Source organism: Mustela nigripes, chromosome 13, assembly GCF_022355385.1.
Source record: "Mustela nigripes isolate SB6536 chromosome 13, MUSNIG.SB6536, whole genome shotgun sequence".
Classification (NCBI taxonomy): domain Eukaryota; kingdom Metazoa; phylum Chordata; class Mammalia; order Carnivora; family Mustelidae; genus Mustela; species Mustela nigripes.
Window position 1 is genome coordinate 133162983 of NC_081569.1, and position 12344 is coordinate 133175326.

General features: G+C 45.4%; 1 protein-coding gene across 4 annotated transcripts in view; it reads right to left on the reverse strand.

Annotated features, from left to right (window-relative positions):
* Positions 1-12344, reverse strand: part of SIPA1L1 (signal induced proliferation associated 1 like 1) — a 136644-nt gene that overhangs the window by 44540 nt on the left and 79760 nt on the right. For all 4 annotated transcript variants that reach the window (XM_059373835.1, XM_059373834.1, XM_059373832.1 and 1 more), the window contains exons 10-11: positions 5402-5551; positions 1092-1216 (exon numbers count right to left, since the gene is read on the reverse strand). In XM_059373835.1, the coding sequence (XP_059229818.1) occupies positions 1092-1216; positions 5402-5551 (275 nt within the window). The remainder of the gene's footprint in view (positions 1-1091; positions 1217-5401; positions 5552-12344) is intronic.

Below are 12344 nucleotides of genomic sequence, written 5' to 3' on the forward strand. Positions count from 1 at the left end.
AGGTGCCGTGAGAGTGGGTAATGACAGATGGCTCCGGTAACAAGGCATGTCTCACTGATGTGACTGGAACAAAGCAGATCTTCCAAACCTGAGAATTACATTTCTTTTCCTCACTTCCTGGCTTAGCTAAATACGTCTCCACTGCTTTCTACATTTGTGCTTATTGGTACATTTACAGGGGAAGAGTCATTAGAACAGAGCCAAACAATATATTTGCAAAAAAGAAAAAAAAATAAAGATGGGTCTTTGCCTTAAAAGTTATCTTTTTTGGCCCTGAAGTTTCCCTCTTTTTACCCCCACTGGTGGTAATGCTGCTAGAGCTAGGATAAAGGGGAAAAAAATAAAAGCCCACCCCACGGGCCAGACTCGAGTCCCAGATGGATGAACAAGGTTGACACTAAATCCCTGAGGCTACTGTTTTGAGACTTGGTCTTGCTTCATGGCAAAGTTTTATGGTATCAACGAGGGTTACGGTGTCACTGTGGAACAGCTCCACGTAGCGAGAGAAAGGCTGTGCCAGAAATCCCAGTGGAGGCTCACCAGTGGGAATCCTCCCCATCCAGCTGTTTTTTACTGCTAGGACCTGTCCACAGCTGACAGCTTAATAGCAGAGCCAGGGGGGAACAGCCCAGGCGGGAGGAGCAAGATATTAAGCACGCTACAGATGGGACCCAACAGCAACTGCATCTCCTTCCCACTTTGTACTTCTGTTTTGTTTTTTTAAACTTGACATTAAGAATACCAACAAATCTCCAGGGCACTGAGAGTAGGCAGCCACCACCCAACAAGCAAGGGCTGAGGGAGATACTCAGGACACAAGGGGCTTGGCAGTGTGGCATTTTAATCTCGGTGACAAAACTAATTCCTATGGCCTTTCTATGTCTAAATGGGGCGGGGGGGGGGTCACTTAGAATTCTTTGACTTTTCTCTCAGGTCTTATTTGCTGCCCTCACTCATACATAATTGAACTTAATCCTTAATCCTCCACATGTATTAACCACATGTATTAACCGAGGCTGTATTCTATCATAGAATGTGGTCATGAGGTCAAGAGGTGGCCAACTTGCTGCTTGTAGGAATTAGTTACTTACCCATTTGGTCAGCAATGCTGTCCTCGCTTCTTTGCCAGCTGGGTGTGGATTTCCCGCTGCCGCCAATATCTGACTGGGTGTTCTGCCTGTCGATGGAGGCGGGTGACCTGCGGCTGACTCCAAACCTGTGGCGATTGCCCCCAAACAAAGGCAAAGACGACATCAGGGACCTCCAGCCAGAAGGGGAAGATGGGCCTCAGGAAAATGAGCAACACTCTAATGAAGGCCCTCGCCTACCCACGCTTGCGCTCGTGTGCGCGGATGCTGAAACTGTGAGAGTCATGGTGAACACACGTCTGTTCAAGAACAGGGTATATGTTCAGTACATACTCTGTAGACAAGGGCTCAAAGCTAACCCAATAAATATAGAATAAGAAAACCCAAATGTTCCAGCCCACATGTAGCTAAGCTCAGATTCTCATTCGTGGGCAAAGGAAAGATTTCACCATCTTCATGTTCCATGTCTGTCTTCTGACTGGAACACATTAGGGGTTTCTCTTAACTCAGTAATCTGCTAAGTCACTAAGTCACTCAGGTTCGGGGCCAATATTTTCCAAATGTGTGCTCCAAGGTCTGAAAGACAAAGATTGCTAACATTTACGTTACAGAGTGACCACTTTCAAGATGTCTAAATTTTAAATTGCCTTTGGGAATGGCAATTTGGAAGTAGGAAACTGGCATACATAAAGGCAAGTGGCTATTTCTGGAAAGAACTGTTAGTTATTTAATGAGCCAGTTTTATTTTACCCTGGGTAGAATAATAATATATGCCTAATTATAAAGCACATGCCTTGATTAGCAATATCAGCTGGTAAATATTGAGTGATCCCAGGAGAAAGGGCCAGAGTGAAAAATTCAAAGACTCATGTGGACACTTACACGTTTGTGTGTGGTTACTAACGAACTTATGAGTAATCAATGTGATAAAAAATCAACAGATCCCAACTGATTCAGGCTTATGACAGGTGTCCTATTTGCTAGGGACTGATAAATGCATGGGGAGGCCCAGCAAGTGGTGCACTGGAAAGAGCGGGAGATGAGGAGGCCTGGAGTCAAGTTCCAGCCACCCCCCCCCAAGTCACTTGAATTTTATCTCCATGCCTTTATTTGTAAAATGGCAATTCTATCTTATGGATGGGGAGAAAAATCTATACAAAAGCATTTGCAAAGGAGAGAAGGCTGTTAACATGAACCTTGTACTCTAACATTTCCCTAAATTACTTCTGCACAATGACAATTGCTTACAAATTCAATCACAAACCTTCCTAAAGGAAGTTACCTCTCTTATGTTAAACAAGAAAACTGACTTGTGAAAATTTCAGTGAAAGGTGCTGTTTAAGAAACAAAACAGTGGTTCCTGCAGACTGTGTGTGGATTTCAGTTCTGCCTTTCCTGTAAGTTGATCCAAACATCTGGAAGAAAATGACTAAAACTGTTTGCATCTTTGTACGTATTTATTAATTGATGCAATGATGCTGATTTTCATTAACAATGACAACAAAAACGGTTGGTGGGGTGAGTCTCTAATTATGAAATTTGCCATTTCCTCCCTAGGTAGGGTCCTTGTTTAGCTCAAGAACAGTCAATATCCTCCAACTGGCCCTATGATTTTATGATTTTATTTCAAATTTGCAATAAATGAAGACTTTTAAAAAAGACTTTTAAAAAAGGCACAGATATAAAAGTTAGACATGGGTTCAGTCTTGCTTCTCCTTTTTGGTAGCAATGGAAACCAAAGACAACTTTTAAAACCTCTGGATTTAAAGCTGAGTGCTTTTCTGGCTGTCTGGTTTTAAATAAGCGATAAAGCAAGGCTGTCCTTCAATCCTACCTTGAGAAGCAGGTACCATTTGGCTGACACGAGGCATGTTCAGGGACCAGGGGCTCTCTAACTCATGAGCCAGTCCACGGCTGCAGAGCAGGCTCATGGCCTTTCCTCATCACAGGCTGGAAACTTCTCTACAACTTTCCTTTCTTGATCTCAGTGGTCCTCAGGGACAAGCTTCGACCCTCATGGCAGAGTGCTAGAAGGAAGCTACAGTGGCCTGTCTCTGTCTCACCTTTGGGCTGTGGGCCCTCCACTATGCTTCTGGACTCGATCTCCAAGCTTCTCATTCACTCAGCCCATCCCTGCCTCTGGCCATTGACTCCACAGCCCTCAAGCATGTAGTCCGAAGACAAATCTCCAAGGAGAGTAGAACAAACCCTTTGTCTTTTTCACAGTGTTGCTTTCTACTTATCTCTTGTTGCCATCCTAAACTTGCGCAGGTACCTTCCCCCAACCTGTGTGGAACGGGCATTATCAGTCACCCTGCTAAATTTCATCTCTCAACCCATCTGGGTAGTCTCAGAATTCTGCACTGGGGGCACAAAGGCAGATACTGGGCCCCTTAAAGCAGAGGGAGGACTAGGAATGAGCAGATTACACATGTGGATGACAACCATGTCCTGCTCTGATCTACTGGTATTACCCCACGCTACTGAGCTTCTTACAGCTGAGCAGGACTGAGTCTGCCGTGGACCCCATACAGTCCTGCCCCACCATCAATGGTACATACCTACATGTACGGGGCTATGCTGTAGAGTAGAGGAGATCATCTTTCTCTTGATAAGGGTAACTTTAGAATCCAGCCTGGCCCATGGGACAAGCATGTGAGTCAGACTGTGCACCGTCTCCTCTATCACTGGTACAGGCAAAAATGCCCAGGCTCTAGAGAACACTGGATCATTACCTTCTTATCAAAGAGCAGTCCAGGTGAAAAAAGATGTTACACATCTTTGGTCAACATCTATGTTGATATAGATACACATCTATGGTCAACAATTACCGGGTAACCTCACAAATAATGGAAAAACCCTCAATATCACCTACGGTAGGGCTGGCATTACAGATCAGGTTGAATAATTAAAAACATTGCAGGATGGGCACAGGAACTGTGTTGCTAACATTCACCAAGACACTCAGATTTCGGCTTACATTTCTGGTACACGTTTCGAGGGTACACGTATCAGGTCACAAGAAAACAGTGCTCTTGCTGCTGTTAGCTTATGTCTTATTGCTGTACCAACACTGAAGAGGCAGTGAATTCTTATTTTTGAAGTCAAACCAGGCCCATTTAAAATCTACTAATTAAAACAACAAATAATTAGTTGGGCCCATGGTAGGGTATGATAGTAATACTTAAAATCATATAACCTTTTAACTCATGATAAGAGCTAACTTTTTTTTCTCATTGTCACTAAAGTAATTAAAAGAGACATGTGCATTTTAGATATGCTACTAGGGGAGTCCCGGGGGGACACTGAGATGGCAGAGGGAGTGGTGGTGGTTTATTACCTACTTCCTGTTAACATAAATATTTAGCAACAACAACACTAAATGGTTGTAAAAACCAACAAAATGCTATAACAAAATATCCATTATGAAGGTATTCTTAGTAAATATGACTATTTTATAACATGATAAAATCTCAAGAAAGTAACCAAATCATTGTGCATTTGTTAAAAATATATATATAGGGAAAACTCAATAGAAACATGTTTTTATAAATGCCTCACATTTGATTTTCAAATAGTTCCAAGTTCTCTACCACCTTTCCCAGAGAGATGGCCCAACAGGATGTCTTCGATGGTTCCTTTACTCTTCCTCTGGGCAAAGGGGGCATGTGTGTGTCATGTAACGTTTTGCTGCTAATTATGTCCCAGCTTCAGACATTCTGGCGGTCGTGGTGGTGTTTTTCTCTTTAGTAGCCTCTAAAATCATGTATGCTCAGCCTTTTATTTTTAAGTCTTGTCAGAAGCAAAGAGTTAACCTTTGGGTGTTTGGTGTTTTCCAAAAAGGAATTAAAGAAAGAAAGAAAGAAAGAAAGAAAGAAAGAAAGCAAGCCAGCCAGAAAAACTCTCAAGCTAAAGTCACAGGAGACTTTGAAAGTGTGAGAAAAGTAATTTTAAGCTTTGGCTAGGATGATTATTTCCCCTGCTTTAACGGCAACACCAACACAAACTCTAGCCAGTACTATGGAGTTTGCTTTGGAGGAAGAAACAAAACCTGAACTATGCAACTACTATACCATGAAACTAGGCAATGCATACAATTGGAAACATGAACGTAACCTGATTTCTCTGCCATGGAGCCCTTGGAGGCCAGAGAATGATGAACTTCCTGAGAAATGGTTTAACCAGACATTAAAACATGTATAGAGTTCTATCTGCGGTATTAACCACATTTTCCCTCTTGCTCCTTTGAGAGTGATCAAGGCTTGTCTGAATTACAGAAGAAAGACAGCGATGTCAATGGGCGCCACACCTACCCTTCGGGCATGGACTTCTGCCTGTAAGTGCCTCCACCAGAGCCAGTCTCGCTGGATGAAGACAGGTTGCTAGGGGAGTTACGGCAGGGCTGGGGCCTTGCCAGAGCCATGGAGGAGACCGTCACGTAGATGTCTGAACCGGGAGACAGCCTGTGAGCGCAAACCAAAAATATGAAGTCAATCCAAGGGAAAGCCCCAAGGCAGTGCATGATGGATAATATCATATAAACACGACAAAGAAAGCCACTTCGCGGAGGTAGTGAAAATGAAGCCAGCTGGAAGCCTACAAAAGAAACTTCCCTATAAAATGACTCCCTCAGGGAACAGCTGGAGAATGGCCTTGAAGGGGATGTGGTTGGGGGACGTCAAAAAATAATGGGGGGGGGGGGGGCATGTATGCTTCCCAAAGCTGCCAAAATTCAGTGGAGTGAATTCCTAGTATGGCAGTGCAAAGGATAATGGAACCCCAGTGACACTGACACAGCAATTAATTCCAATTTCTCACACTGGTTCTTCCAGAGTGTGACCACAGTGAGACTAGTGCACTCTTCGTATATGTCTTTGTTTTCCAATTTTCTTACTCAAAGTGGGGAATGAATATTCAGATTATGCTATTTAGTATTTATAAATGGGGTTGATTATAGAGCATCACCATCTAAAAACCCCCATAAAAAAAAATGCCTGGCGTGTCAGTTACTGAATTTAATTGGCACTAGTGAATTTATGTAAGAGTGTGGTAGAGGTGTGCCCCAGATTCCTCACTCTGCTGACAGGCGCTGGGGACAGACACCGGAGCTCTGTCATTGGGACAGATTGTGTCCTTTACCTCCTCTCCTCTAGTGGATGACAGCGTAGCCCCGGGGACATCAGTAGGTGACATGGCCATGTGAATGGACGTGAAGTCCATCTCACTATGGAGATTCTAGTTCGGAGGTGAAAGCTGGCTGCACCACCAGCTCTGTAGCACCTGACTCTGTAGCAGGCAAGCCATTTCCACGGGACAGCTGAGGCAGCGGGATCAAAGTCACTGGTTCGGTAAGCTGGGACCCTTGACTGTGAATCCACTGCTCTTTGCTAAGCCACTGCTGTCCCCCAGAGAAGGACAACTCTTCTCCGCTTCCAGGGATAGCTTGCAGCAGGTCTGCACAGGTGTTTTCGCAGGAAAAGATATCTTTTACTCAAACCAAAGTTCAGCAGCCTGGGACAGACCCTGATTCGCTGAACTAGAGCATTTTCTAACAGCACGACTATGTACCTTCTGAAGCAGGACAGGATGCGGTTTGGGTGCCAGAAGGTGACACAAGGGATAACAGAATCACAAGAGGCTTTTCTAACAGAACAACAACAGGGGTGGATGCTGAGAGCATGACTCCCGAACCCATCTGTTCCAAAGACTTGAGAATCCAGATTCTCAATCTGTTCCAGGACAAGCCCAGCCTCTCCCACTGTCTCCTGGAGGTCCCTACCCAACACCCTGACCCGCAGCTCGAATTAAACCTCATCCAACCCAAGGTTTTGCCATTCCCCCAAACCTGTCCCTCCTGCATTTGTTATCTTGAGCTAAACCCCTTGGAACTGTCCTCTTCCCTCCCCCTTTCTTCACCTTCCACATCAACTGCTCTAAGTTCAACTTTTAATGAGTGAGTGTGTCAGGCAGCCTGGGGGCTGGTCCTGACAACGCGAAGACTAAGGCGGTGACTGGTCTTCAGCCTGCTGACTGTCCTCCCTCTGGCCTGGAGCAGCACGGCTCTGTTCTAACTGGTCTTCTGACTTCTAGGCTCTGTGCAGCCCACTCCTCCCACCCCCACCAGGCCGAGCCATGGGACTCGCACTATGCTCTGCACGCCTTCCCATTGCCTTCAGAGAAGAGGACCGAATCCCCAGCCCCTTCTTCCAGGCCTTGGACCATCCTGTCTAAGCCCTTCCTTCTCTCTGTGCTCTTTGCCGCCTCCGCGCACCCTCCATCCTGGACACGTTCGGGGTGCCCCTGTTCTCAGACACAGCTACCACATGCATACTTTTACTCATCTCGTCCTCTCTGCCTCTTGTCTCCCTTTCTGACATAAAATCCTTTTTCTCTGAGACCTAATTCCAACATCAGGTCCACGAATGCCTAATCAGAACTTCCTGGGGGGCCCCCACCGCCTGCTTTCTGTGTCGCTGTCACACATCCATCCGAAAGGTTAGTCTTATGTGTGTCTATCTTCCCAACCAGACACGCTCCTTAAGGGGCAGCTCTGAGCTTTATTTCCCTTTACATTTCTGGTGGCTTCAAACACGTCTGCTGAAAGAAGGAGGCCCCTATCGGCAGGGCAGAAAATGACGAACAGAAGGCGGGTTCAGGATCAGGGCCCTTAGTGACCTCAGAAGCCCAGCCAGGGGTTCACAGCCATGGTGGGTCTACATCAGCTGGAAAACAGTCAGTCACTAATAATAAAATGCCCAAACTGGCGACTATTATTACTAATTACTAAAAAGCAATTAGAACAGCTTCAAAGTTAACGTTCCTCCTTAAATGTGAGAAAAAGGGACGGTGGAATGACCCCAGACACTCTTGAGCATATCCTCGCTCTGACGTGCAGTGGCAAGAGAACTTCCTGACCACGGCTCCTCTAGGCATTGCCCCGTGCGGCGAATAAGGACACCGAGGATGCCAGGTCTTGAGGGAATGGGATGAGAAGCTGGGACAAGAGGCCGAGTTCCTAAGCTCCCCTGGTCATCATCAGCGATCTTGTTCTTGCTACGCAGACTCACAGAAAGACTAGTTCCACGGCTGGCGGATACCGGCTCGGCAGAGGGTAGGTGTGGGGCAGCCTCAGTGGGGTCAGGGACTAGCTGCGTTTGTGGAGACTTTGTGTTTCTGCCGCATAGAGGAGGAGGCATTAAAGAAAGATGAAAACAAAGGAGACACAGTGTGAGCATGGTCGCCAGGTCAGGGCCGCTGCAACATCTGGGGGACCTGTGACCCTCCAACTCTCTTCAGCTGAACCAGTCATGCCAGTGAATTAAACTACAGTAAATATTCAGATGTTTGTGTTTCCGAAAGGAAGTGACAACGGACTCCGTAGGAAAAGTCAGATGTAACTTTTACATTTGTATTTAGAGCTTGCTCTGCTTACTCTGCTCTCCAAAACGTACATTAATTTAACATATCTCATGCTAGTTCTCAACCTCAGCTCTTTTATTTGGCATATGTATCAGAAAATTCTACTTGGTTACTGGAGTTATCCCAAAGTGAAAAAATAGCATTTCCAGAAGGCCAGCATTCACTCCCATCCCTCTTCTGCATTTATATAACTCAATAGTGGCTTTGTTTTCTGTCTGTTCACACACATAGAACACACAAACAGAAACCGATGGAATGCCATCCAAATGTTTTTACGACGCTAGATGCGTATGTATGGTGGGCAAAGGAATTTTCAGAATTAGCTCTTATTCTGATGACTTACTATTTTTTTCTAACAGTCCGAAATGAATACCATCACAATTACTGTTTGAGAACAGCCCTCGTTCAGTGACTGGGGCGGGGTGCTGCCTGCTGGGCAGTCCACTTCTGCCAGAGAGAGCCTGGGGTTGGCTGTGACTCAAGCTGGGCCAGCCACGTGCTATCCCACCACTTGGAAAAGGGGGACCCCCAAACTGGCTCACAGAGGAAGCCAGCACGCTGACCTTTTGGCTCTCTCCACCCCACCACCCCTGTATTTGAAAGCACCACTGAAAAGTCAGTGTAAGATTAGGGCTTCTCTTCTCTTTTGAGAGAAACTGAGATCTTTCTACTATCTTAGTCTCAACAAGCCTCTGACTTCTGGACATTAATGCCAAATAGGTTTAGAGGACTCACACTAAAACATCTTTCAGCGGCTGTGAGACTTTTCAATTCTGTGGAATGTAAGAATTTCCAGGAATGTTCCGGTCACTGTGAGGAAATGTCTAAACCTTTTAGTGTTAATTTTGGTAGATTCTTTTCCCAACTTTTTTTTTTTTTTTTAATTTAGCCAAGAAATAACTAAATGTTTTTAAAGCAACTGAAATTAAATGTTCTCTGGAGGTCCCTATGACTTCCCTCTGCAGAAACAAAACACCAGGGCTTTCTGATCCCATGAAAAATGCAGCAACTGAAAAAGTCATAATCGTCAGCCAGCTAGATAATACCTCCAGAGTCCACACAAGATTCTGCTTAAGACCAGCTTTTCATTTATATGCAATGCATTTCACTGCAATGGAAACAGAATTGAATGGAATGGACATTAAGGAAGAGATGGTCCAAGATCAGAATCAGTCCCTCATTTTCCAGAAGCATTCTTATACCAGGGCAAAGGGAGAAGAGACTTACCCACAAAACTCAGATTTCTAATAAAGTAAAACTCTTGCACTCCATCATGCCCTTCCCATAAATCAACTCACAGGTCTATACACACAGTATTAACATTAATAGAGTCTCATTAAATTGATCTCTTCAGATCATGGCTGATTATAATTTATCAACTTGTGGATAAAGAATTCTTAGTATCTGAGTGGCTAATGATAAAACATTTTCCTGAGTAGTTACATATAGATTTAATTATGCCTCTCTGTCCTGCTTTATACTCCAAAGTGACAGCACTGCCTAGATGTGTCCAAGGAGACGAGGCCCTCCGTAACCCAAGTGCAAACAGTGGAATGATGGTAAAAACAAGAGAGAGGGTTTCAAATAGCACCAATGACTGACAAATTAGATACTTGAGTCCATAATTAAGCACAGCACTTTACCACAACTTAGCAATTAAAATGCTATTCACCCAGAGAGCAGGACCAAGTTAAAATCTGTCTTCAGAAATGTAGATCAACCGGGATTCTTCCAGAATTTTGTAAAAAAACAACAACAACAACAACAAATTCTCACAAATGATTCAATGTAATATAATTTGGGTGCTATCTCCAGACCAAAGTTTGAACAAGCTATTCTAATTCAAGCCACTTGTCCCTCTGTCATTTCATCTCTTTCTACCGTGTTCTTTGTGAACCAGAGCTAGCCCCCTGGCTTTCTGAACAAGCAGTTCATATCAGCTGTTCAGAATGGATCATGAAAATCCTGTTCTGATGAGCCTCCTGCGACAAGGTCACTCTACAACAAGGGATAACTTCTTTACACAATTAGGAAAATACAGCAATCCATCACACTGAGATAAATGAATCATCACGTCGCAGCTGCTGGCACGCTGTTAGAAGTTCCCAGCCTGGCGTCCATCATGGGGGCCTCTTGACAAGAGTCAATTTTCTATCTAAGGGTGACTCGAAAGAACAGAAAATAAAAATGGATTGCTTGCAGGATCAGCCACATAATTCATGGGACTCAGTTGCAAAATGAAAACAAAGAATCCCCTTTGTCAAGACAGGGACAGCAGAGCACAGAACCCAGCACAGAGCCTCACGAGCGTGGGGCTCTGCGCACCTGCAGAGGCTGCTCTGCGAAGCCGGCCCAGACTGCAGTGCATGCAATGGGGCCCCCAACACACAAACACGCATGTACTCATCTGACAAGCTCATCTGTCTTGAGCTCTGGTCTATGTATGGTGCTAGATTTCGCTCCTGTAGCATGGCGCTGGAGGCTATGGAGGCCGATGGCTTTGATGCTAACCCCAGCTCCACCACCAGCCTGCTAGCACTCTATGCTAATTATCTCATCTCTTAATCCCTGAGCATCCGTGTTTGAAGAAAGAGGGGAACGGCAACCAAGGTCCTGGGCTGTTGGGTGAACTGAGAAAACTCACACAGGGGACTGTGAATAGAGCCTGGCACAGAAGAGGAACTCAATACTACCGACTTAGAGTTTTTACATAAAACACAAATAAAATGTAAATGGCATGAGAGCGGAACACATAGGGTGTCAGGGGGCTCAGGCAGGTTAGAAGTCAACTCCTACTGCGAAAACTAGGAGAAAGGAAGCTTTATGAAGAAATGTATCTGGAATAGGTCTTGTAGGAAGCCAAGGATTTCCACAGAAGTCAGGAGTTGGGACACAGGGGACTGTGGGTGTGTGTGGCTGCCATGAGTTAGGTGAGAGCTCTATCCTTGCAGAAGACGGGAAGGGGCTGTGACTGGGAGGATGCGTGGGTCTTGCAGGGTGAGCCCCCTGTGGTGGGCCAAGGAAGCACAACCCTTCTCTGTCAGGTAACAGGGATGCACAGAAGCTTCTGGAGGAAAGCACTGGTATGGCCGGAGCTGACCTTAAACAGTCAAATCTGAGGGAGATACAGACAGCTGAGGATCCATTAGCCCACCACAAACACTAGCTTCTTCGATTAGTCTTACCCTCCACCAATACCCACAATCCTTCATGAAAAGAAGTCACAACCAAATCCTTCTGGGAGAAGCTAAGAGATTTTGTTTGGATTTGACATGCTAGAATTTTAAAGACTAAAAAACTAGACGAAATAAGTTCCTTCCCTGTCCCAGTTTACAAACAAGAATAAGGGAAGCAGAAGCGGAATGACGGCACGCCATGCTGGCCTCCGCTCAGAGCGGCTGCGCACTGGCAGCCCCCTCCGGGGGGTCTCTGAGACCCCCAGTCCTCTCCTCACAGCTGCCCTAAGCTGGGAGAAAAAACCTCCACCCCACAACCCACTTTCCTTTCCCACCGGACCCTACTAGTACCCAAGTCTGAACCGCTTGCTGTCGGCCACGGTTCCAGGCTGCACTCCATCTTCATCTCTACACCCCTACTTTTATTTTGGCATATTTCATACACTATGATCATCTGTCCTTTTAAAAAATATAATGGGAAGCTGAGAGAGTCAAACAAAAAGTGGCAGATTGGGACACTCCAGGCTGTTTCACTTGGCTGGGCTCAGAGTCTCTCCAGAGTGGGGACTGTAGGGGACAGTGAACTCCAGCACAGACCTGTAAGCAGGCCACAGGTACAGGAGTGAGCTCCTTCCCTATCAACCCTCCTTATGTGTTTGCA